At 37.7% G+C, this 24,334-nt stretch overlaps 1 protein-coding gene across 5 annotated transcripts in view; it reads right to left on the bottom strand.

The window, feature by feature from the left end:
• Positions 1–3,433: 3,433 nt before the first annotated feature.
• The window catches only part of LOC140629022 (cullin-4B-like), a 73,443-nt gene continuing 52,542 nt past the window's right edge, over positions 3,434–24,334 (bottom strand). For all 5 annotated transcript variants that reach the window (XM_072818414.1, XM_072818409.1, XM_072818411.1 and 2 more), the window contains 5 exons: positions 14,750–14,835; positions 14,484–14,591; positions 13,527–13,640; positions 4,631–4,736; positions 3,434–3,796 (listed from right to left, as the gene is read on the bottom strand). In XM_072818414.1, coding sequence (XP_072674515.1) covers positions 3,606–3,796; positions 4,631–4,736; positions 13,527–13,640; positions 14,484–14,591; positions 14,750–14,835 — 605 coding nt within the window. In that variant the 3' untranslated portion in view covers positions 3,434–3,605. The remainder of the gene's footprint in view (positions 3,797–4,630; positions 4,737–13,526; positions 13,641–14,483; positions 14,592–14,749; positions 14,836–24,334) is intronic.

Below are 24,334 nucleotides of genomic sequence, written 5' to 3'. Positions count from 1 at the left end.
TCTGATAACTATAACCATTTATGAAAGAAACTGTGGAGGCATAAAGAAATGGAAAAGTATGCTGTCTATGCTGATATACTGGAAGAACAAACATTGCTAAAATGTCTATACTACCGAGAGCAATCTACACATTCAATGCATACCAAAATTCTACAAGCATTTTTCACAGATGTAGATTTTAAAAAACACCAAATATTTATGAAGCTACAAAAGACCGCAATGGCCAAAGCAATTGTGAAAAAGAAAAATAAAACTGGAGGCATCATGATTCTGGATACCAATTTGTATTACACCAAGCTGTCGTCATCAAGAAAGTATGATACTCGCAGAAACCCAGACACACAGATCCATGGAACATAACAGAAGACCCAGAAATGGACCTATAGCTCTGTGGACAACTAAATTTCAACAAGGCAAAAAGAATATCTAATGGAGAAAACACAGTCTCTTCAACAAATAGTGTTGAGAAAACTCAGAAGAATAGCATAACAAAATCACCATGGATGAAAGACCTAAAGGTGAGACAGGAAACCACCTAAATTCCAGAGAAGAATACAAGTTGTAGCAACTTGACACTAGCTGTGGCAACTTCTCAGATATATGCTGAAATGTCCACAATAGCCAAACTGTGGAAGGAGCCTCAGTGTCCATCGAAAGATGAATGGATAAAGAAGATGTGGTCTATGTATACAATGGAATATTACTCAGCCATTAGAAACAACAAATACCCACCATTTGCTTCAACGTGGATGGAACTGGAGGGTATTATGCTGAGTGAAATGAGTCAGTCGGAGAAGGACAAACATTATATGTTCTCATTCTTTTGGGGAATATAATAGTGAAAGGGAATAGAGGGGAAGAAAGAAGAAATGGGTAGGAAATATCAGAAAGGGAGACAGAACATGGAAGACTCCTAACTCTGGGAAACGAACTAGGGTGGTGGAAGGGGGGGAGGGTGGGGGGTGGGGGTGACTGGGTGGCGGGCACTGAGGGGGGGCACTTGACGGGATGAGCACTGGGTGTTATTCTGTATGTTGGCAAATTGAACACCAATAGAAAATAAATTTATTATTTAAAAAAAAGATATGCTGAGGAAAGGGAAATAAAAGCAAAAATGAACTACTGGGTCTTCAGAGTAAAACACTTCTGCACGGTGAAGGAATGAATCAACAAAGCAATTAATGGAATGAGAGGAGATATTTGCAAATGATATATCTGACAAAGGGCTAGTATCCAAAATCTGAAGGAATTTATCAAACTCAACACCCAAAAAAACCCAAATAGTCCAGTTAAGAAATCAGCAGAAGATATGAATAGACACTTTTCCAAATAAGACATCCAGATGTCCAACAAGCACATGAAAAGATGGTCAACATCACTCATTCTCAAATAAATACAAGTCAAAATTGTGATGAGCTATCACCCCTCAGCAGTCAGAATGGCTCAAATAAACAACACAAGACACAACAGATGTTGATTAGCATGCATGAGAAAGGGAAAACACTGGTGCACTCTTGGTAGGAATGCAAACTGGTGCAACTCTCAGAGGAATTTCCACACTCTCTACCAGAAAGATTGCACCAGTTTGCATTCCTACCAACAGTGCACCAGAGTGTGGAAATTCCTCTGAAAGTTAAAAATAGAAATACCCAAAGACAGCAATTGCACTCTTAGGTATTTACCCAAAAAATAAATAAAATATATTTGAAGAGTTACAGGCACCCTGATGTTTATAGCAGTGTTATCAACATATCCAAGCTATGGAGAGAATCTAAATGTCCATCAGGTGAGGAATGGATAAACAAGATATGTCAGATACACAATGCAATATTACTTCACCATTTTAAAAAAATGAAATCTTGTGATCTGTGAGAGGATGTGGATGGAGCTCAAGTATATTATGCTAAGCAATATAAGTCAGTCACAAAGACAAATAAATACCATATTATCTCACTCATATGTGGTATTTAAGTCTCCCTCTGCCTACATCCCTGCTTCTCTCTCTCTGTGTGTGTCTCTCATGAATGAATAAATAAATATTTAAAAAATGAAAGAAAACAAGTGAATATATGGGAATGAGAGGGGGAGAGAAAAAAGATATCATTAACTATAGAAAACAAACAGTTTTGATGGAGGTTAGTAGGGAGATGGGCTAAATGGGACATGATTATTAAAGAGGACACTTGTGGGCACGTGGGTGGCTAAGTCAATTATGTGTCTGACATCAGCTCAAGTCATGATCTCAGGGTCCTGGGAGTGAGCCCTCATTGAGCACCCCCTAATCAGTGGGCAGTCTACTTGTCCCTCTGCCTCTCCCCTGAGTGGTGTGGGTATAGTCTCTGTTTCTCTTTCTCAATTAAATAAAATCTTTAAAAACACTAAAGAAGAAGAAGAGGGTGCTTGTGAATACTGTGTGTTGTATGTACGGGATGAATCAGCTCTATTCCCGAAACCAATACTGCACTGTACTGTGATAATACCACTTTTTTTAAAGTTTAAATTTAACATACAGTTAAATGTCAATATTTAACATACAGTTAAATGTGGTCAATATTATCAATCTACAGAATGCAAATCAAAATGATCATGAGATATCACTTCTTCCTAGTAGAAAGTCTGTAATAATAATAATAATAAATGCAGAAAATAAGTCTTGCAAAACATAGAGAGAAACTAAAACCCTTGTGCACTGGTGGTAATCTTTTGTAAAGCTTGCAAGTCCTATGGAAAATAGTATAGTGGTTCCTCAAAATAAATGAGAATAGATCCAATGTAGGATCCAGTTGTGTCGGATCCTATGGACAAAGAATTGAAAGGAGAGTCTCAAAAAGATAGTTTTGAGATAGTTATCTCTAAAGATAGTTGTATACACTGTACACTCACATTCACAGCAACAGTATTCAAAGGATCATGAAAGTAGATGGATAAACAGAATGTGACATATTAATAAAATGGAACATTTATTTTTATTTTTATTTATTTATGATAGTCACACACACAGAGAGAGAGAGGCAGAGACACAGGCAGAGGGAGAAGCAGGCTCCATGCACCGGGAGCCCGACGTGGGATTCCATCCCGGGTCTCCAGAATCGCGCCCTGGGCCAAAGGCAGGCGCTAACCCGCTGCGCCACCCAGGGATCCCTGGAACATTTATTTGATGTAAATAGGAATAAATCTTGTTACATGCTATCACATATTCCATGTATGAAATTTTAGGACATTATGCTAAGCGAATTAGGCCAGTCACAAAAAGACACAGTCTGTGTGGTCCCCTACTCATACAAGTTACCAAAATTAGTCACATTCATAGAAAATAAAAAAGTAAGTAAAGCTATTGTTTACCAAGGCTGGGGTTAAGAAGAAAAGAGGAGTATTGTTAAAGAAGACAGGGTTTTTTTTTGTTATTTAAAATGAAGAAGTTCTGGACACAATGCACCATAGTGTAGATGTATTAACACTGCATTCTATTTACACTTCAAAACGGTAATGATGGCAAATTTTACATGTTTTTACCACAATAAAAAAAATGTGCCGTTAGAGTTACTGCTGATCCAAAAGCAAAAGACTTATGAAAGGTCTCAGAAAATTTAAAAGAGACATTAAGATTAAGAGGAAAAAAATACTGTTTCTTTCTCTTGGATTTGATTGATCTTTATCTTGAAGAGTTTGTGTTTGAATTCCTCATTACAAAAAAATCTGTCACCATCTTCCACGTCCTTGCCCTTGGGGTTTTTGATGAGAACTCTAGCTCTGCCACAAGCTAATGACTGAAGAGTTCTTCTTAGTTCTCTATCCTCTGAATGAGAAAAAAAAATGTTTAGAATTTTTTATATCACACACTTAATGAATATAATCAAAAGTTACTTAGTCCATATGGACATTGCTGTTACAAACATTGGGGTGCAGCTGTCCTGCCGTTTCACTGCATCTTTGGGGTAAATCCCCAGCAGTGTAATTGCTGGGTCATAGGGTAGTTCTATTTTTAACTCTTTGAGGAACCTCCACACAGTTTTCCAGAGTGTCTAAACCAGTTGACACTCACACCAACAGTGCAAGAGGGTTCCCCTTTCTCCACATCCTCTCCAACATTTCTTTCCTGTCTTGTTAATTTTCACCATTCTCACTGGTGTGGTGGTAGCCAAACTGTGGAAGGAGCCTCAGTGTCCATCGAAAGATGAATGGATAAAGAAAATGTGGTATATGTATATGTATACAATGGAATATTACCTAGCCATTAGAAATAGATACCCACCATTTGCTTCAACATGGTTAGAACCAGAGGGTATTACGCTAAGTGAATAAGTCAATCGGAGAAGAACAAACATCATATGGTCTCATTCATCTGGGGAATATAAATAATAGTGAAAGGGAATTAAAGGGAAAGGAGAGTGGAAAATATCAGTGACAGTGACAGAACATGAGCAACACCTCTCTGGGAAATGAACAAGGGTGGTGGGAAGGGAGGTGGGCGGGGGGTTAGGGTGACTGGGTGATGGGCACTGAGGGGGGCACTTGACAGGATGAGCACTGGGTGTTATATGTTGGGAAATCGAACTCCAATAAAAAATATATACAAAAATTTTTTTTTAAATAAGGTTTTAAAATTAAAAAAAAAAACAAAAAAACTTACCTAATCCAGTAGCCATCTTAATTTCTTCTAAGCTGAAATGATCTCCTTCATTAAACATCAACAGCACCAATGTTTGGAAAAGAGTCACCTGAAGTTCTTTTTTGCCCTATTAGAAGCAATATTGTATTAATTTATAGAACAATAACATGTTATTGATGACTCAGGTAGGACTTTAGTTACATAAGATGGTCTACATTTGTTGTATTAAAGTATTAAATTGAAAAATAAGTCCTGTGGAAGCAAAGTAGAGCTAAAAGTAGGTGAATATTAACTAGAAAATAATAGAATTTACTGTTTCCACAAATAAATAAAACACACTTTCCATCTCAAACCTCAGAACACACTAGATATATTTTAAAAAATAACAGGAAAATATGCGTTAATTATCTATTCGTCACTTATTCACATTAATATAACTCTGGCTAAATAATTTCCCAATTGCTTCTTTCAGTTACCATTCACTGATAGTAATTATGAAAATTACGTTGTACTCCTTCTAAACATTTAACTGAAATCAATTAAATACTTAATGTTAAACCTTTGAGCATGGGGGGAAGAAAAACCCCTTTGACACTGGTCTTGACAACTTTTTGGATATGATACCAACAGTAGCAGCAGCAACAACAACAAAAACAAAACAACAGCAAGTAAGCAAATGGGACTGTCGTAACAGCAATTTTCTGCAAAGGAAAGGAAATAAATTTATTCATTGTTCAATTCAACAAAATGAACGGAATCCTACAGAATGGAAGGACTTATTTGCAAACCATTTATCTGACAAAGGGTAATATCCAAATACATAAAATATTTATACTACTCAATTTAAGAAAAGCCAAAATAAAAGCTCATTAAAAACAGGCAAAGGGTGTCAATAATCAGTTTTTCCAAAAAAGATACGCAAATGGCTGAAAACTACATGAAAACATGTTCAAAAACAATAATCACTAGGGAAACTGTAAACAAACCAAAATGGAAGTTCATCATAAAAATAACAATACAATCATCATTATATATATATATTTTTTTTTCTTTTTTAAAGATTTTATTTATTTATTCATGAGAGACAGAGAAAGAGGTAGAAACACAGGTAGAGAGAGATGCAGGCTCCATGCAGGGAACCCAATGTGGGACCCGATCCCAGGATTCCAGGATCACACCCTTAGCTGAAGGCAGAAGCTCAACCACTGAGCCATCTCGGAGTCCCTAGAACAATATATTCTATAATCCAACAATTCCACTTCTGGGTTTCTATTTGAAAGAAAGGAAATCACTATGTAAAAGAAATCTGTGTACCCTCATGTTCTTTGCAGCACTGTTTACAACAGCCATGACATGGAAACAACTTAAGTATTATGAATAGAAAAATGTGTAAGAAAATGAGACAGATTAGATTAAATATATACACAGATTAGATAGGTTTATGTAGGTATACAGTTTTTATATACATTAATTATACATAGATACAATGTGTATTTATCAATAAGAAAATAAAATTCTACCCTTTCTGACGATGATGGACGGAAGGCATGAGGCTAAGTGAAATAAGTAACAGAAAATCAAACGCCATACGATCTCATGTTTTACATTATACTATGCTAATATATATTCCCATCGGTCTGAGAGCATAAGTGCCCAACTAATATCTCAAAACTAATTCCCATCTGCTCATGAGTGCTAACATCTGGCCTATTTAATATCCCTAACTGAGCTGCCTTAGTGAAGGTGTTTTTCTGCCAAAACAAACCTGTAAAGGCTTTAGAAAGAACTGCGTACTCAAATATACAGATAACTCAAGGAATCAAAGATTCACGTGAACAGTACACGGTCAAAGTATACTAACAAAGCACCAAAACTGATGTCAAAAAATGAATATGAATTCTGACAAATAATTCAGAACAATCCTCTTAACAAAATTTAGTGAACTACAAATAATGAAAGACAACTAAGGGGAATTTAAGAAAACAATGCATGAAAATAATTGCAACAAAGATACAGAAATGACTAAAGACAAAAATTCGACAGTGGAAGAACAGAGTGAGTGAATTCAGTTTAGAGCTTATTCAATAGCTATCTCATTATGCAGAATAAAATTCAGTGAACTTCTGGGGTTATGAGAATCCTAGAAAAAGAGGAGAAAGACAATGTGACAGAAGATATATTTAAAGTAATAAGGACTGAAAACTTCCTAAGCTAGACAAAAGAAATGTATGTCCAGACTCATGAGCCCCAAGAGACTCCAAATAGGTTAAACTTTTAAGGAGTAAACTCATTACAATGAAATTATCAAATGTGTAAACCAAAAGAGTTTTGAAAGCAACAAAAGAAAATTCGCTCATCATATACAAAAGTGAGACTACAAGAATATGAGCAGAATTCTCACCAAAACTTTGCAAGCCAGGAGAGAGCAACCTATACAGTAATAAAAAAAAAAAAAAGAAAAAATAAGATCCAATGATATGGTGCATATCAAAAACTGCATTTTAGCTTTCACAGAATGTACAGGAAGAGGTGAAAAGATTTTGCCTAGTTTATATTAATAGCCAATTAATTAATAATTAACAGAAATTAGACAAAATACAGATAAGGCCAAGAATGGACAAAGAAAGGTGATTATATAATGAAAGGGCAATCCAAAAAGAACACAGAAATTTTAAATACATATGCTGTCAACATATGTATTTGACAGAAACTTTAAATACATAAATATATATGCTGTCAACATTGGGGCACTTAATATATAAAGCAATAGTAATAGAACTAAAAGGAGAAATAAATTAAAAAGTGACAAGTTAACAGTTAAGGACTTTCCATACACTATTCTCACGAACAGACCGTTCATCCAGATGCAAAATCAATTAGTAGGGAATGCTGAAAAATACTGTAGACTCAAGGACAAATAGAGCCTTTTTTGGGGACAGATAATATATGCCATTTAAATAATTTTAAAAAGCAGGAAGATAGAAATTCTATCAGGTCTATTTTCTGACCACAATAGTAAGAAATCAGAAATCAGTAACAAAAGGAAAACTTGCAAATATATGGAAGCTACACGACACAATAATGGTTCAAAGATCTTATAAATATACTTACTTGAGACAAATGATAAGGGAAATGAAACTGATGAGTTGTAGCAAAAGCAGTGGTTAAAGGGATTATTTTTACAGCAATAAATATCTACATTTATTGTATTACCTCAAATTCACCTAATTTATATCAAGTAGGAACTAGAAAAGCAAAAACAAACTAAGTCCAAATTAGTAGGAGGAGAGACCTGGTATCAGAGCAGAAATACATGAAAGAGAACAGAAAAAAAAAAAAAACATTAACAACACTAAAAGTTGGCTCTTTGAAAAGAAGAAATTTGCAAAACTTTACACAGACTCATCAAGAGAAATGACAAAAAATTATAAAGACAAGACACTACCACAGAAACCACAGAAATTCAAAGATTCGGAAGACTACTATATACAATAATACACCAAAACATTAGATGACCTAGAAAAAATAACTGAATTTCTAAAAATACATAACTTACCATCACAGAAACATAAAAAAATAAAAAACTTGAACACAGCAATTAGTAGTAAAGAGATCGAACAGGTAAATCAAAATCCTTCTACAAAGAAAAATACAGACCCTAACTTCATAAGGGGTAAACTACTTAAAAAATAATACCAACTCTTCTCAAACTCTTATAAATAACTAAGATGAGGGCAGCCCTGGTGGCGCAGCGGTTTAGCACTGCCTGCAGCCCAGGGCGTGATCCTGGAGACCCTGGATCAAGTCCCACGTCGGGCTCTCTGCATTGAAGCCTGCTTCTCCCTCTGCCTGTGTCTCTGCCTCTCATTCTCTCTCTGTGTCTCTCTGAATAAATTAATAAAATCTTAAAAAAATAAAAATAAAAATAAATAAATAAGATGAGGAAACAGTACCAGGTTCATTTCAGTAGGCGAACATTATTACACTCATAATAAGGCAGATAAAGACACTATAAGAAAACAGCAAGATACCTTGAATACATGTGCAAAAATTCTCAAATACTGGGTAAGTGAATTTAACAGAACCTTAAAAAGATCTTCTACCATGACCCAATGGGATTCATCCCCATGATACAAAGGTGAGTCAACATATGCAAAGCTATGTGACATATTACACTAACAGAATGAAAGATACAAATCACATGATCATCTCAATAGTTGCAGAAAAAGCACTTGAAAATAATTCACGTGAATTCATGACAAAAACTCTCAAACAAGTGGTTACAAAATAACATACCTCAACATAATGAAGGCCACAAATGAGAAGCATACAGCCAACATTTAGCTGAACAGCAGAGGTTAGAATTTAATCTTAACTAAATGGTTTCAGCTGCAGGCTTACATATTTTTATTTTCTCCATTTTTCCCACCAATTTTATTTTTTTTCCTGTTTCAAACTCAGCTCCATTCCTCCAACTTCAAGCCATCTACTTATCAATTACCTCAGTCTTCCCTGTTCTTCCCCATTCTCCACTTAAAGCCTGTCCTCTAAATGTCTTCCTATGAAGTTTAGACTTTGGTCCATTAACAGGAGTAGATCCAGCTTTTGTGGCATCGGAATCTTACACAATTTGGAGACCACTCTCAATAAAAATGATTTAATTCGAAATGAAAAGTTATACAGCTAAATAACTATGTACTGAAAATGAATAAACATATTTATGGCTGGAAAGTAACATATATGGTGATTACATTATCAAGATTATAACTGATTATGACTTCATAATTTGCATTCACAGCTAAATATTACATTTCTGTTTTTGTATGGTTTTTTTTCTGTGCTTTTATTGGTTTTCCCCAGGTACATATGCATCATCTAGTTTTCAACAGGTGTTATTTCCTTTCAATGTATTAAAAAAAGGCAGAATATAGTCATAACTTTTTAATACCTATAGTTATTCATATTATCCTGAATGCAGGTAAATAGCTTCCAGGGAGTGAGATACTAATTATTAATTCCAGCAAATACTGCACTAGTTCCCTTTTATCCCAACCTTTGTTCATTCTGGGATGAAATTTTGAAAAAGTACGTGTCTGTGCATGAATACACCTGAAAATAATTAAATTATCTGTAATATAGTTCTCAAATTTGGTTATGATGTGAATTTACAAAGTAATTAAGCAGAGCTGTTTTTTTTTTTTAACATCATTACGATATGATGAAAAATGCTCCACAATAATGGAAGGTATTTCCCTAATAAAGAATCCATTGTGTATAATTTGCTGAATAACAAAACCAAAAAAAAAAAAAAACAACAACAACAAAGAAAGGTCTTAAAATTTTTACTGGGAAACAAGTAACACTTCTGAAAATATGTACTTGCAGAATTTTTAATTTAAAATAGATGTCACGAAATCCCTGGGTGGCTCAGTGGTTGAGCGCCTGCCTTCGGCCCAGGGCATGATCTTGGAGTTCTGGGATTGAGTCCCACATCAGGCTCCCTGCATGGAGCCTGCTTCTCCCTCTGCCTGTGTCTCTGCCTCGCTCTCTGTGTCTCTCATGAATAAATAAATAAAATCTTTAAAGAAAATACGTGTCACATTCAGGTGGGATGCAGGATTTTTACAGCCTGAAATTATTCAGTGTGCTAATATGTGTCCTAATACACTTTCCAAACCCGTAAGCTGCAACATATCAACCTTGAACACTAATACAATATAAAGACTTTGGAAGATAATTATGTGCCAATGGAACATTGTCAAGCATGATAAATGTATCAGTTTGGTGGGAGGTGCTGATCAAGGGAGACTTTGTGACTTCTGTTCAATTTTTCATTAAATCTTACACTGCTGGATTGAAGAGAATGCATGTATAGTTTAATTTCAAATCATTTTAATGAAAAAAGGAGTTATGAAAATATTATAATTTCTCAAATAATGAGAGTCCAACCAGCAAGAAGACTGGTCCTATCTAACTCAATCTGGTATTATCAGCATATAGAATAATTCAGGAAAATATCACAGTCTTTCTTGATTCCCTTTTCCAATTGTATTACAAATGTTAGTGTCACTAATAATTAGCGGTGTTTTCTTTCCTAAGTGAAGGACTTTGAACTGTTAAGAAGATTCACCATAGAAAGCAATTAAAATTTGACTTTTCATTTATTAATTAATATAGATGCTCATGATGAATCCAGAAGAGTAAAATGAAGTGAAAATTGCACATTAGAAATCTCTAATATTAGTGAAATTAGTAAAAATCAGTAAAACGAATTGTATGTTTGCAGCATGATAGAAGACAAAATGGTTGGAGGCAAATTCTTTATCTTTTCAGGCTTCCTGAAGTGAAAGAAGTATGATTAAGTTTGTCATTTTTAATGACATTTCTGTACTATTTTACTTGTTATCAGGTATACATTGAGTTTCCCATATGTATGTAAGAGCAAGCATAATAATGCATTCATACATATCATATAAAAATTAGTTGTAATTATTCATCCTCTTGTGTAAGTTCTTTCAATAATATTAAATATTCAGATGTAACCTGAGAATTTACATCATCTAGGTCCAACTTTACCTTGGGAAATCAAGTGTATCTTATATTACCCTGAGACCCTTAAGGGTCTAACTATTATCACTCCTGAAATGTAAACATGGTTTACATTTTCCTAGGTTCAAATCAAATGTGAGTTATTGCTTTTCAGCATGGCCTTTCCCAAACTGGCAGAGACAGAATTAAAGACAAAATCTCTCATCATCTCTTAATACTTTGATCACTGAGCCACCATACTCAATTTATACACTTAAGGAATAGATTCAGTCTTCTTTGAAGGTAGAGAGAAACATGTTGGAGATATTTATCTATGGATTGTCAATGCCTGGGGCTTCTATGAAAAGAAAAAAGTGTCACACAGTGAAGTGCTCTGGAGGATATATAAACTTCTTGTGGCTGCTATAAGACTTACCACAAACAGTGGCGCAAAGTGAAACAAGTATATATTCTATCACAGTTCTGAAGGTCCGGAATTCACATGAGTATCACTGGGTAAGAATCAATGTGTGGCAGGGTTATACTCTCTTCAGGGAGTTTACAGTATCCTCCAGCCATTTTCACAATACCATTCCTCTCTCTCTGTCTCTTTCTCTCCGTTTGTGTGTGTGTGTGTGTGCGCGCGCGCGTGCACATGCATGTGTGTGTGTCTTGGGAAGGGGGTGAGGGAGAATGGTGTGTGAGTTTGTATGTAACCTTTGGTATGGCATTTAGGGCCCATTCAGATAATCCAGGAGGACTTTCTGGATTACGGATTAAGACTTTACCTCAAGGTCTTTCATCACATCTGCAAAGACCTTTTTCTTCTTTTCATATAAAGAAATGTTACAGTTCCAGAGAATAATAGGATATTATCTTGGGGACCCAATCTTCAACCTACCACCGGGGCAAGAGTTAAAAGTACTGATAAGAAAAGAGAGCCAGCTAATTGCTGTGTCATTATCTCAGAAGTTCAGGCAATGAATGGCATTAAACACACAAGGCAATTAATTGCCTATTTTGTCCCAAATCAATTCCTAAGTCCCAGGCATCAAGAACTGATCTCTGAGAGCTCAGTCAACATTTTTCTTCTTTCCTTCATTTTTTTCATTGCATCAAAAAGTTAATGTGCTACACAATCCAAGGAGCTTTGGTGCTGGTCTTATTTTTTTCCTTTAATCCTAATAGTTTCAATAAAACACTCCACACCCAACTATGTCAGAATAAATTTCACACTGTGCTGATTAAGTGCAAGCTTCCATCAGGCTTGTGAGGTCAGAGTGGTAAATGGCCAGGGCTCTAATAATTACTGATAGTGATTTTGAACGATCAGAGAGCAAAGAGTGTGGTTTAATATCACAGAAATCCAAGAGTGGACAAAAAGGAAATTAAAATTAATGTTTTAAAAGTAATGTTTAAATAAGTAATGTTTTAAAAACTGATTTGGCATCACTTGCCATCAGGGAAATACAAATCAAAACCACAATGAGATTTGACCTCACACCAGTGAGGATGGGGAAAATTAACAAGGCAAGAAACAGCCAATGTTGGAGAGGATGTGGAGAAAGGGGAGCCCTCCTGCACTGTTGGTGGGAGTGTGAAATGGTGCAGCCACTCTGGAAAACTGTGTGGAGGTTCCTCAAAGAGTTAAAAATTGACCTGCCCTATGACCCAGCAATCTTTACCCCAAAGATACAGATGCAATGAAACGCCAGGACACCTGCACCCCGATGTTTCTAGCAGCAATGTCCACAATAGCCAAACTGTGGAAGGAGCCTCGGTGTCCATCAAAAGATGAATGGATAAAGAAGATGTGGTTTATGTATACCATAGAATATTACTCAGCCATTAGAAAGGACAAATACCCACCATTTGCTTCAACGTGGATGGAACTGGAGGGTACTATGCTGAGTGAAGTAAGTCAATCGGAGAAGGACAAACATTATATGTTCTCATTCATTTGGGGAATATAAATAATAATGAAAGGGAATATAAGGGAAGGGAGAAGAAGTGCATGGGAAATATCAGGAAGGGAGACAGAACATAGAGACTCCTAACTCTGGGAAACGAACTAGGGGTGGTGGAAAGGGAGGAGGGCGGGGGGTGGGGGTGAATGGGTGACGGGCACTGAAGGGGGCACTTGACGGGATGATCACTGGGTGTTATTCTGCATGTTGGCAAATTGAACACCAATAAAAAATAAATTTATTATAAAAAAATAACTGATTTCTACAAAAATGAAACATGCATCAGCATATTCAAAGTTCAAACACTTCATCATTAAATAAATGAACTTCCTTCATAAGAAAAATATGTATTAAAATATTCTTTATGAAGATAAAACTATTATTTAAAAGTAAAATGCTATCCTTAAAAATCACTTGCTTACCTTTTTAAATTCAGCTTTAAGAACACAGTGTCCAAGAGTTGACTGCCACTGAAGTTTCCGGCCACTGTGTTTGCTTAAGTAGAAATTTTTGAAATTTTCCTGAAGTCTTTCCATCTGGAGGAAAGAAGTAAAGCATCAGTATTGAAACTTATGCTAGCTATCGTACCAGTGGCAGCCCTAGAGTATTATATTTAAAATTGTATATCACCACCTCACACAGGACTATGTAAGAGACTTTTAGGGAAAGGACTGAGTGAGAAAAATGAGAGCTCTGAAAGTAGAAAACAAACCATTGTTATTTTCTTCTAGTTTATATGTATGTGTTCAATAGCTTACATATGCTCTTACGGAAAATGACAAACATGGTAATATAATTATGAAAAATAAATCCATGTAGAAAGAAAGTAAAGATAATAGCAACTGAGTTGCCAACATTAATAAAAGGGGACCATTAAAAAGATGATGGGTAATTGATTTAGCAGAGAAGAGAAAGCTAAAACCAAAGCTGCATGCTGAAAATTGGTGGTACATGGACACGAATTTCCATGATTACTAAATGGAATGAGTAGAACAATGATGTGCTGAATCCTTTTTCCATCATATATTTACATGATACATGAATAAATAGTTATATTAAAACACTGTAAAGAAAATAGAAGCCAATACCAGTAAAAAGCACAGCCTGAAAGCAGAAGGAAGCCAGGATGATAGATTTAGAATCTCATCTGACTACATAATAACAACAAACTAAACTATTAAATTTCTTGAATACTGAACTGTTTAATCTGGTTGCCAGATTAAATCTCCATCCTAAAACCTGAAAAAATACCTTTCAAAATGGGCAACATTAAAGTGATACTTATATTAACATAAAAAATGGCACAGAAACTTAAAAGGTTACATTAAAACTTATCTGCTACGGGATATATTTATAGTCATAAACAACGAATTTCTTACCTCTGGGGGTAAATGGATCTCCTTAGGGATATAGGTTGGCCAAAAACTTGTCGTCAGAATATTCACAGTCAATTCAATGTTTCCTGGTATATTTTGGTTCTGCATATACTGTAAGAATAAAAGAATGCAATCAAATAAGAATTTAAAAACCCCTACATGGTTATAACTCTGTAATAGAAATTCATTACTAAAAACAACTTGATAAATTAATGATAAATTACTCACTAAAGATATACCCTGCATTCAAAATGAAATTAATTAAATACCTGTTTTAACTGAATCATGGTATCTTTGGAAAGCTCCATGTCTTTAAACATTCCTTGAAGTTTATTAGTGAAAGCAGTTCCACATTCTGTAAAATATTTTAAAACAATTATAGGTGACATTGAGGAATACTATAGATCGGGAACTCTGAGAGCCCAGCTCCCTGAAATATACACTGAGAAACCTTACAGAAGTATCAGAATTATACCTTACCAAAATTCTGAGAGATATTCGAAGGTTCTCATAAACCAACTGATTAACCAGTATAAAGGCAACATAAATTTAAGTATGCAGTATTTTACCTTACTATATTCTATCCAATTTCCTGTCAAAAAGAAATCTTGTGCATCACTGTTTATGGTTCCAATTGAATATCTGGTTCCCAAGAAACTGTATTTGTCTGGACTCAATTCAAGTCTCCCAGAGTAACTAACCCAGGACTCTATCAGAAAGTTCCCCAGAACATTCAAAGATAAATAAATAAGCTCTTCCAGCCTAAACAGAAGTAATGGTTTGGGGCAAAAAAAAAAAAAAAAAAGACATGCCAAAAGACTGGGAACAGTAGTCATTTTCAGGAATAAAAAATTTGAGATAGGGGATCCCTGGGTGGCGCAGCAGTTTAGCGCCTGCCTTTGGCCCAGGGCGCGATCCTGGAGACCCGGGATCGAGTCCCACATCGGGCTCCCGGTGCATGGAGCCTGCTTCTCCCTCTGCCTGTGTCTCTGCCTCTCTCTCTCTCTCTCTCTCTCTCTCTCTCTGTGACTATCATAAATAAATAAAAATTAAAAAAAAATTGAGATAGAGGCAAGATGGCAGAGGAGTAGGGGTCCTCAACTCACCTGGCCCAACCAACTTACCTAGATAACTTTCCAATCATCCTGAACACCTATGAACTCGACGTGAAATTTAAAGAGAGAATAGCCTGAATGCTACAAAGAGAAGGGTTTTCCCTTCTAGCAAGGTAGAAGGTGGAAAATAATAAAAGAAAAAATGATCAAGTTGGGGGGGGGGTGGTATGTGTGAAGAGTCAGGCTAAAGCCAGGCAACAAAAGCCTCCAAGACAGGAAAGCCCAGCCTTGGAGAAGGAGGAAGTTTAAAATTCCACCCCTGATTCTTCCCAGAAGGAAAAGTGCTTAGCACGGAAATTGGGCAGAATGGCAAGAGGACCAGTGAAGCCTCCAGTTTTCTGAGTCACAATGAGAGAAGGGGCTCCGTGATGGTTCATTCTGGGAAAGTGCACCATAAACTGTGGACAAATCTCGGTAATGGGCTGGAGTGTTTGGCCAGCGGGGCATTTGGGAGAAGCCAGTGGATTAGGAGGGCAGCTCCAGACGGAGGTGTCTGTGCCCTGCTGCGTTTTCGGGAGCCCTGCCACTGGGACCACGATCCCAGCAGCACAGGGCCCCGGATCCCAAAGCACCACGATCCTGCACTCCCCTGGGACAGGCGAAAGCAGGGAGGGCACAGGACAGTGAGGACTTTCCTGAAACCTGGCCCCTGCAGGCTGTGAGATCACTGCACCCACACCATCCCAGGAAGAATCCCAGGAAGACTGGGAGACTGCGGCAGTTAGTGCAGGGAGCTGACTCCAGAGCTGGAATTCTGGCCACCTCCCTTGTTGTTTTCCTCGTGCCTGGGGGGAAAGCACTGCCAGGGAACAGAGGTCTCACAGGGTAAACAGCTCCCACTGAGCCCTGCACCTGGCAGGGGGTGGGGCAGCTCCTCCAGGTGCACACACCTGAGAATCAGCACAGCAGGCATCTCCCCCAGATGACCAGCTGGAAGAAGAGATGGGAAGAGCAAGTTCTTGACCAAGAACTTGATTTCAATTTCTGGTCTCTGAACTCGAAATAATAATCTATGGTGAACGTAGGTCGTGGTTGACATTCTTGACTCAATCCACTCATACAGCCACTCTGCACTGGAAAAATGACTACAAAGAATAATTCACCACGGGAGAATCTGCCACAGAGTTACAGAGTTTGGATTACAATTCGAAGTCAGAAAGCCAATTCACATGCACAATTATAAACTACTTGTAGTTCTTGAAAAAAGCATAAAGGATTCAAGAGACTCCATGACTGCAGAACTTGGATCTAATCAGCAAAATTAAAAATCAATGAAATGAGATGCAATCCAAACTGGAGGTCCAAACGACGAGGGTTAATGAGGTGGAAAAAAGAGTGAGAGACATAGAACACAAGCTGGTGGCAAGGAAGGAAGCTGAGGAAAAAAGAGAAAAACAAGTGAAAGACCATGAGGAAAGTGTAAGGAAAATAAATGACAGCCTCATTAGGAAAAATATACATATAATTGGGGTTCTAGAGAGCACCAACAGGGACAGAGGGCCAGAAAGCATATTTGAATAAATCATAGCTGAGAACTTCCCTAATTTGGGAGAGAAACAGGCATTCAGATCCAGGAGAGAGGGAGGTTCCCCCCAAAATCAATAAAAAACTTTCAACACCCTGACATTTAATAGTGAAACTTGCAAATTCCAAAGATAGAGAGAAAATCCTTAAATCAGCAATAGACAAGAGAATTCTAAGTTATATGGCAATAAATATTAGATTCACAGCATACCACTCCAAAGAGACTTGGAAGGAAAGGAAAGGGCTGGCAAGATATACACAGGGTACTAAATGAGAAGACCATGCAACCAAGAATATGTTATCCAGCAAGGCTCTCATTCAGAATAGAAGGAGAGAGAAAGAATTCTAAGATAGGCAAAAACTGAAAGATTATGTGACCACTGAACCAGCTCTGCAAGAAATATTAAGGGGAACCCTGTAAAAGAAAGAGAAAGCCCAAAGAAATAATCCACAAAAACAGGAATGGAATAGGTATTATGATGAAACTAAATTCTTATCTTTCAGTAGTTGCTCTTAAGGTGAATGGGCTAAATGATCCCATCAAAGGATGCAGGGTTTCAGAATGGAAAAAAGCAAGAAGACCCATCTATTTGCAGTCTACAAGAGACTCATTTGAGACCTAAGGACACCTCCAGCCTGAAAATGAAAGGTTGGAGAACCATGCAACATTCAAATGATCCTCAGAAGAAAGCCGGGGTAGCAATCCTTATATCAAATAAATTAAAGTTTATCCCAAAGCCTGTAGTAAGAGATGAAGAGGGACACCGTTTCATATTTAAAGAGTCTATCCAAAGGAAGACCTAACAGTCATGAAGAGTTATGCCCCTACTGTGGGAGCTAACAAGTACATTAATCAAGTAATAACCAAAAACTACATACTTAGATAATAATACACTAAATAGTAAGAGATATCAACATGGCACTTTCTGCAAATGACAGATATTCTAAGAACATCATCATCAAAGAAACAAGGGCTTTAAGGGCTTTAAAAGATATGCTGGACCAGATAGATTTCACAGATATATACAGAACTTACCATCCAAATGCAAATGAATATACATTCTTCTCAAGTGCACATGAAACTTTCTCCAGAACAGACCACACACTGGGTCACAAATCAGGTCTCAACCAATACCAAAAGACTGGGGTTGTCCCCTACATATTTGCAGAGCACAATGCTCTGAAACTAGAACTCAGTCACAAGAAGAACTCCGGAAGAAACTCAAGTATGTGGAGGTTAACGAGCATCCTACGAAAAGATGAAAGGGTCAACCAGGAAATTAGAGAAGAATTACAAAGATTCATGGAAACTAATGAAAATGAAGATACAATTGTTCAAAATCTTTGGGATACAGCAAAAGTAATCCAGCAAAAGTAATCCTAAGAGGGAAATATGTTGCAATATAAGCATCCTTCAAAAAATTGGAAAAACCCAAATACACAAGCTACCTTCCCACCTACAGGAACTGGAGAAAGAATAGCAAATAAAACCTACACCAAGCAGAAGAAGAGAGATAATAAAGATTTGAGCAGGACTCAATGAAACAGAGGCCAGAAAAACTGTAGAACAGATAGGCGAAACCAGGAGTTGGTTCTTTGAAAGAATTAATAGGACAGATAAACCATTAGCCACCCTTATTAAAAATAAAACAAAAGACAATTAATAAAATCATGAATGAGAAAGGAGAGATCACTACCAACACCAGGGAAACACAAATGATTTAAAAAACACAGTATGAGCAGCTATACACCAATAAATTAGGCAATCTAGAAGAAATGGATGCATTTCTGGAAAACCTAAATGACCAAAACTGGAACAAGAGGAAATAGAAAACTTGAACACGCCAATAACCAGCGAGGAAATTGAAGGAGTATCAAAAACCTCCCAAGACACAAAAGTCCAGGCAGGGCCAGATGGATTCCCAGGGGAATTCTATCAAACGTTTAAAGAAGAAATGATACCTATGCTACTAGAGCCGTTCAGAATGATAGAAAGGGACGGAATAGTTCCAAGCTCGTTTTATGAGGCCAGGATCACCTTAACTCCAAAACCAAAGACACCACAAAAAAAAGAGAACTATAGACCAATATCCCAGATGAACATGATGCAAAAACTCTCAACAAGATACTAGCCAATAGGACTCAACAGAACATTAAGAAGATTATTCACCATGCCCAAGTGGGATTAATCCCTGGGATACAAGGCCGGTTCAACACCCATAAAACAATAAAAAAAATCAATCTATAGATCATATCAACAAGAGAAAAAACAAGAATAATATGATCCTCTCAACAGATGCAGAGAAAGCATTTGACAAAATACAGTACCCATTTCGGGAACAAAACGCTTCAGAGTATAGGGATAGAAGTAACATTCTCCAGCATCTTAAAAGTCATCTATGAAAAGCGCACAGCAAATATCATTCTCAATGGGGAAACACTGAGAGCCTTTCCCCTAATATCAGGAACAAGACAGGGATGTCCACTCTCACCACTGCTATCCAACACAATATTAGAAATCCTGGCCTCAGCAATCAGGCAACAAAAAAGACATTAAAGGCATTCGAATTGGCAAAGAAGAAGTCAAACTCTCCCTCCTCCCAGATGACATGATACTACTGTACGTAGAAAACCCAAAAGACTCCACCCCAAGATTGCTAGAACTCATACGGCAATTTGGCAGTATGGCAGGATACAAAATCAATCCCCAGAAGTCAGTGGCATTTCTATACACTAACAATGAGACTGAAAGAAGAGAAATTAAGGAATCAATCCAATTGACAATTGCACCCAAAACCGTAAGATACCTAGGAATGAACCTAACCAAAGTGGTAAAGGATCGATACCCTAAAAGCTATAGAGCACTTCTGAAAGAAATTGAGGAAGACACAAAGAGATGGAAACACATTCCATGCTCATGGATTGGCAGAATTAATCTTGTGAAAATGTCAATGTATTACCCAGGGCAATTTACACGTTTAATGCAATCCCTATCAAAATACCATGGACTCTATTCAGAGAGTTAGAACAAATTATTTGAAGATTTGTGTGGAATCAGAAAAGACCCCAAATACCCAGGGGAATTTTAAAAAAGAAAACCATAGGTGGGGCCATCACAATGCCAGATTTCAGGTTGTACTACAAAGCTGTGGTCATCAAGACAGTGTGGTACTGGCACAACAAAAACAGACACATAGGTCAATGGAACAGAATAGAGAATCCAGAAGTGGATCCTCAACTTTATGGTCAACTGATATTCGATAAAGGAGGATAGATTATCCACTGGAAGAAAGACAGTGTCTTCAATAAATGGTGCTGGGAATACTGGACATCCACATGCAGAAGAATGAAACTAGACCACTCTCTTTCACCACACACAAAGATCAACTCAAAATGGATGAAAGATCCAAATGTGAGACAAGATTCCATCAAAATCGTAGAGGAGAACACAGGCAACACCCTTTTTGAATTCGGCCACAGTAACTTCTTACAAGATACACCTATGAAGGCAAAAGAAACAAAAGCAGAAATGAACTATTGGGACTTCATCAAGATAAGAAGCTTTGGCACAGCAAAGGATACAGCAACAAAACGAAAAGACAGCTGACAGAATGGGAGAAGATATTTGCAAATGACATATCAGATAAAGGGCTAGTTTCCAAGATCTATAAAGAACTTACTAAACTCAACACCACAGAAATAAACAACCCAATCATGAAATGGGCAAAAGCCATGAACAGAAACCCCACAGAGAAAGACACAGACATGGCCAACACACACATGAGAAAACGCTCTGCATCACTTGCCATCAGGGAAATACAAATCAAAACCACAATGAGATACCACCTCACACCAGTGAGAATGGGGCAAATTAACAAGGCAGGAAACCACAAATGTCGGAGAGGATGTGGAGAAAAGGGAACCCTCTTACACTGTTGGTGGGAATGTGCAACGGTTCAGCCACTCTGGAAAACTGTGTGGAGGTTCCTCAAAGAGTTAAAAACAGACCTGCCCTTAAACCCAGCAATTGCACTGTTGGGGATTTACCCCAAAGATACAGATGCAATGCCATGCCGGGACACCTGCACCCCGATGTTTCTAGCAGCAATGTCCACAACAGCCAAACTGTGGAAGGAGCCTCGTTGTCCATTGAAAGATGAATGGATAAAGAAGATGTGGTTTATGTATACAATGGAATATTACTCAGCCATTAGAAATGACAAATACACAGCATTTGCTTCAACGTGGATGGAACTGGAGGGTATTATGCTGAGTGCAATGAGTCAATCAGAGAAGGACAAACATTATATGTTCTCATTCATTTGGGGAATATAAATAATAGTGAAAGGGAATGGAAGGGAATGGGAGAAGAATTGGGTAGGAAATATCACAAAGGGAGACAGAACATAGGACTCCTAACTCTGGGAAATGAACTAGGGGTGGTGGAAGGGGAGGAGGGCGGGGGTGGGGGTGACTTGGTGGGGGGCACTGACAAGGGCACTTGATGGGATGAGCAATGGGTGTTATTCTGTATGTTGGCAAATTGAACACCAATAAAAAATAAATTTATTATTTAAAAAAAAAAGAAAATGCTCCACATCACCTGCCATCAGGGAAATACATACAAAACCACAAGGAGGTACCACCTCACACCAGTGAGAATGGGAAAAAGTAACAACACAGGAAACCACAAATGTAGTGGAGGATGTGGAGAAAGGGGAACCCTCCTGCACTGTTGGTGGGAATGTGAACTGATGCCACCACTCTGGAAAACTGTGTGGAGGTTCCTCAAAGAGTTAAAAATAGATCTGCCCTACGACCCAGCAAGTGCACTGCTGAGGTTTTACCCCAAAGATACAGATCCAGTGAAACACCAGGACACCTGTACCCTGATGTTTATAGCAGCAATGGCCACAATAGCCAAATGTGGAAGGAGTCCTGGTGTCCGTCAAAAGATGAATGGATAAAGAAGATGTGGTTTACGTATACAATGGAATATTACTCAGTCGTCAGAAACAACAAATACCCACCATTTGCTTCGACGTGGATGGAACTGGAGGATATTATGCTGAGTGAAAATAAGTCAATCGGAGAAGGACAAACATTATATGGTCTCATTCATTTGGGGAATATAAAAAATAGTGAAAGAGAATAAAGGGGAAAGGAGAAAAAATGAGTGGGAAATATCAGAAAGGGAGACAGAACCTGGGAGGCTCCTAACTCTGGGAAAGGAACAAGGGGTGGTGGAAAGGGAGGTGGGCGGGGTGTGGGGTTCCTGTGTGACGTGCGGTGAGAGGGGCACTTGATGGGATGAGCACTGGGTATTATGCTATATGTTGGCAAATTGAACTCCGATAAAAAAAAACAAGAATACATAACTCAGAAACGGGCCCTCAACTCTCGGGTCAACTAATATTTGACAAAGCAGAAAGGAATTTCCCCTGGAAAAAGGACAGTCCCTTCAATAAATGGTGCTTGGAAAATAGGACAGCCATGTGCAGAAGAATGAAACTAGACCATTCTCTTATACCATACACAAAGATTAACTCAAGGTGGATGAAAGATCTAAAAGGAGACCGCAATCCATCAAAATCCTATAGGAGAACACAGGAAACACCCTTTCTGAACTTGCCCACAGCAAGTTCTTGCAAGATACCTCTATGAAGGCAAGGGAAACAGAAGCTAAATGAACTATTGGAACTTCATCAGGATAAAAAGCTTTTGCTCAGGAAAAGAACAATAAACTAAACTAAAAGACAACCTACAGAATGGGAGAAGATATTTGCAAATGACCTATCAGATAAAGGGCTGGTATCCAAGCCCTTATTAAACTCAGCAGCAAAGAAACAAATAATTCAATCATGAAATGGGCGAAAGACATGAACGAAATTTCACCAAGGCAGACATAGACATGGCCAACAAGCACATGAGGAAATGCTCTGCATCGCTTGCCATCAGGGAAATACAAATCAAAACCACAACGCAGTACCACCTCACACCAGTGGGAATGGGGAAAATTAACAAGGCAGGAAACCACAAATGTTGGAGAAGATGTGGAGAAAGGAGAGCCCTCCTGCACTGTTGGTGGGAATGTGAGGTGATACAGCCACTCTGGAAAACTGTGTGGAGGTTCCTCGATGAGTGAAAAACAGAACTACCTCAGCAGCCATGGTGGCTCAGTGGTTTAGCACTGCCTTCACTTCAGGGTGTGATCCTGGAGTCCTGGGAACAAGTCCCAGGTCGGGCTTCCTGCATGGAGGCAGCTTCTCCGTCTACTTGTGTCTCTGCTTCTCTGTTTCTTTCATGAATAAATAAAAAAAAAAAAAAAAAAAAAAAAAACGAATAGAACTACCCTCTGACCCAGCAATTGCACTACTGGGTATCCCAAAGATACAGATGCAGTGAAACAGCCGGACACCTGCACCCCAATGTTTGTAGCAGCAATGTCCACAATAGCCAAACTGTGGAAAGAGCCTCAGTGTCCGTCGAGGACAAGAATGGATAAAGAAGATGTGCTCTATGTATATAATGGAATATTCCTCAGCCATTAGAAACAACAAATAACCACCATTTGCTTCAACGTGGATAGAAATGGAGGGTGTTATGCTGAGTGCTTAATAATCTGAGAAGGACAAACATTGTATGGTCTCATTCTTACTGGGAACATAAAAAAACTGAAAGAGATTAAAGGGGAAAGGAGAGAAAATAAGTGGGAAGTATCAGTGAGGGTGACAGAACATGAGAGACTCCTAACTCTGGGAAAGAACAAGGGGTGGTGGAAGAGGAGGTGGGCAGGGGGATGGTGACTGGGTGACGGGCACTGATGGGGGCACTTGATGGGATGAGCACTGGTTATTTTATTAGATGTTGGCAAATCGAACTCCAATAAAAATATACAAAAATAATAATAAATAAAACAAGCCATCCCTGCAAGAAATATTAAAGTTGCCTCTTGGAGGGCAAAGCAGAAACAAAATGTTACATAAAACAAGGAAACACCAGAAAAAAGATCTCCAGAACGGAGAAAACAAGCTATACAATGAGAATATACATTTTATATCAATAATGAATTTGAATGTAAGTAAACTAAATGCTTCTATCAAAATACACAGAGTGTTAAAATGATTTAAAAAAAAAAACAAGATCCAACTGTAAACTGTCAATAAGAGACTTGTTTTAGAGCTAAAGACAGCTGCAGATTAAATGTTGGGGGCG

This window comes from Canis lupus, chromosome Y, assembly GCF_048164855.1.
Source record: "Canis lupus baileyi chromosome Y, mCanLup2.hap1, whole genome shotgun sequence".
NCBI classification, from domain to species: Eukaryota; Metazoa; Chordata; class Mammalia; order Carnivora; family Canidae; genus Canis; species Canis lupus.
The sequence above is the reverse complement of the archived record's forward strand: the minus strand, read 5'-3'. Positions and strand labels throughout refer to the sequence as shown.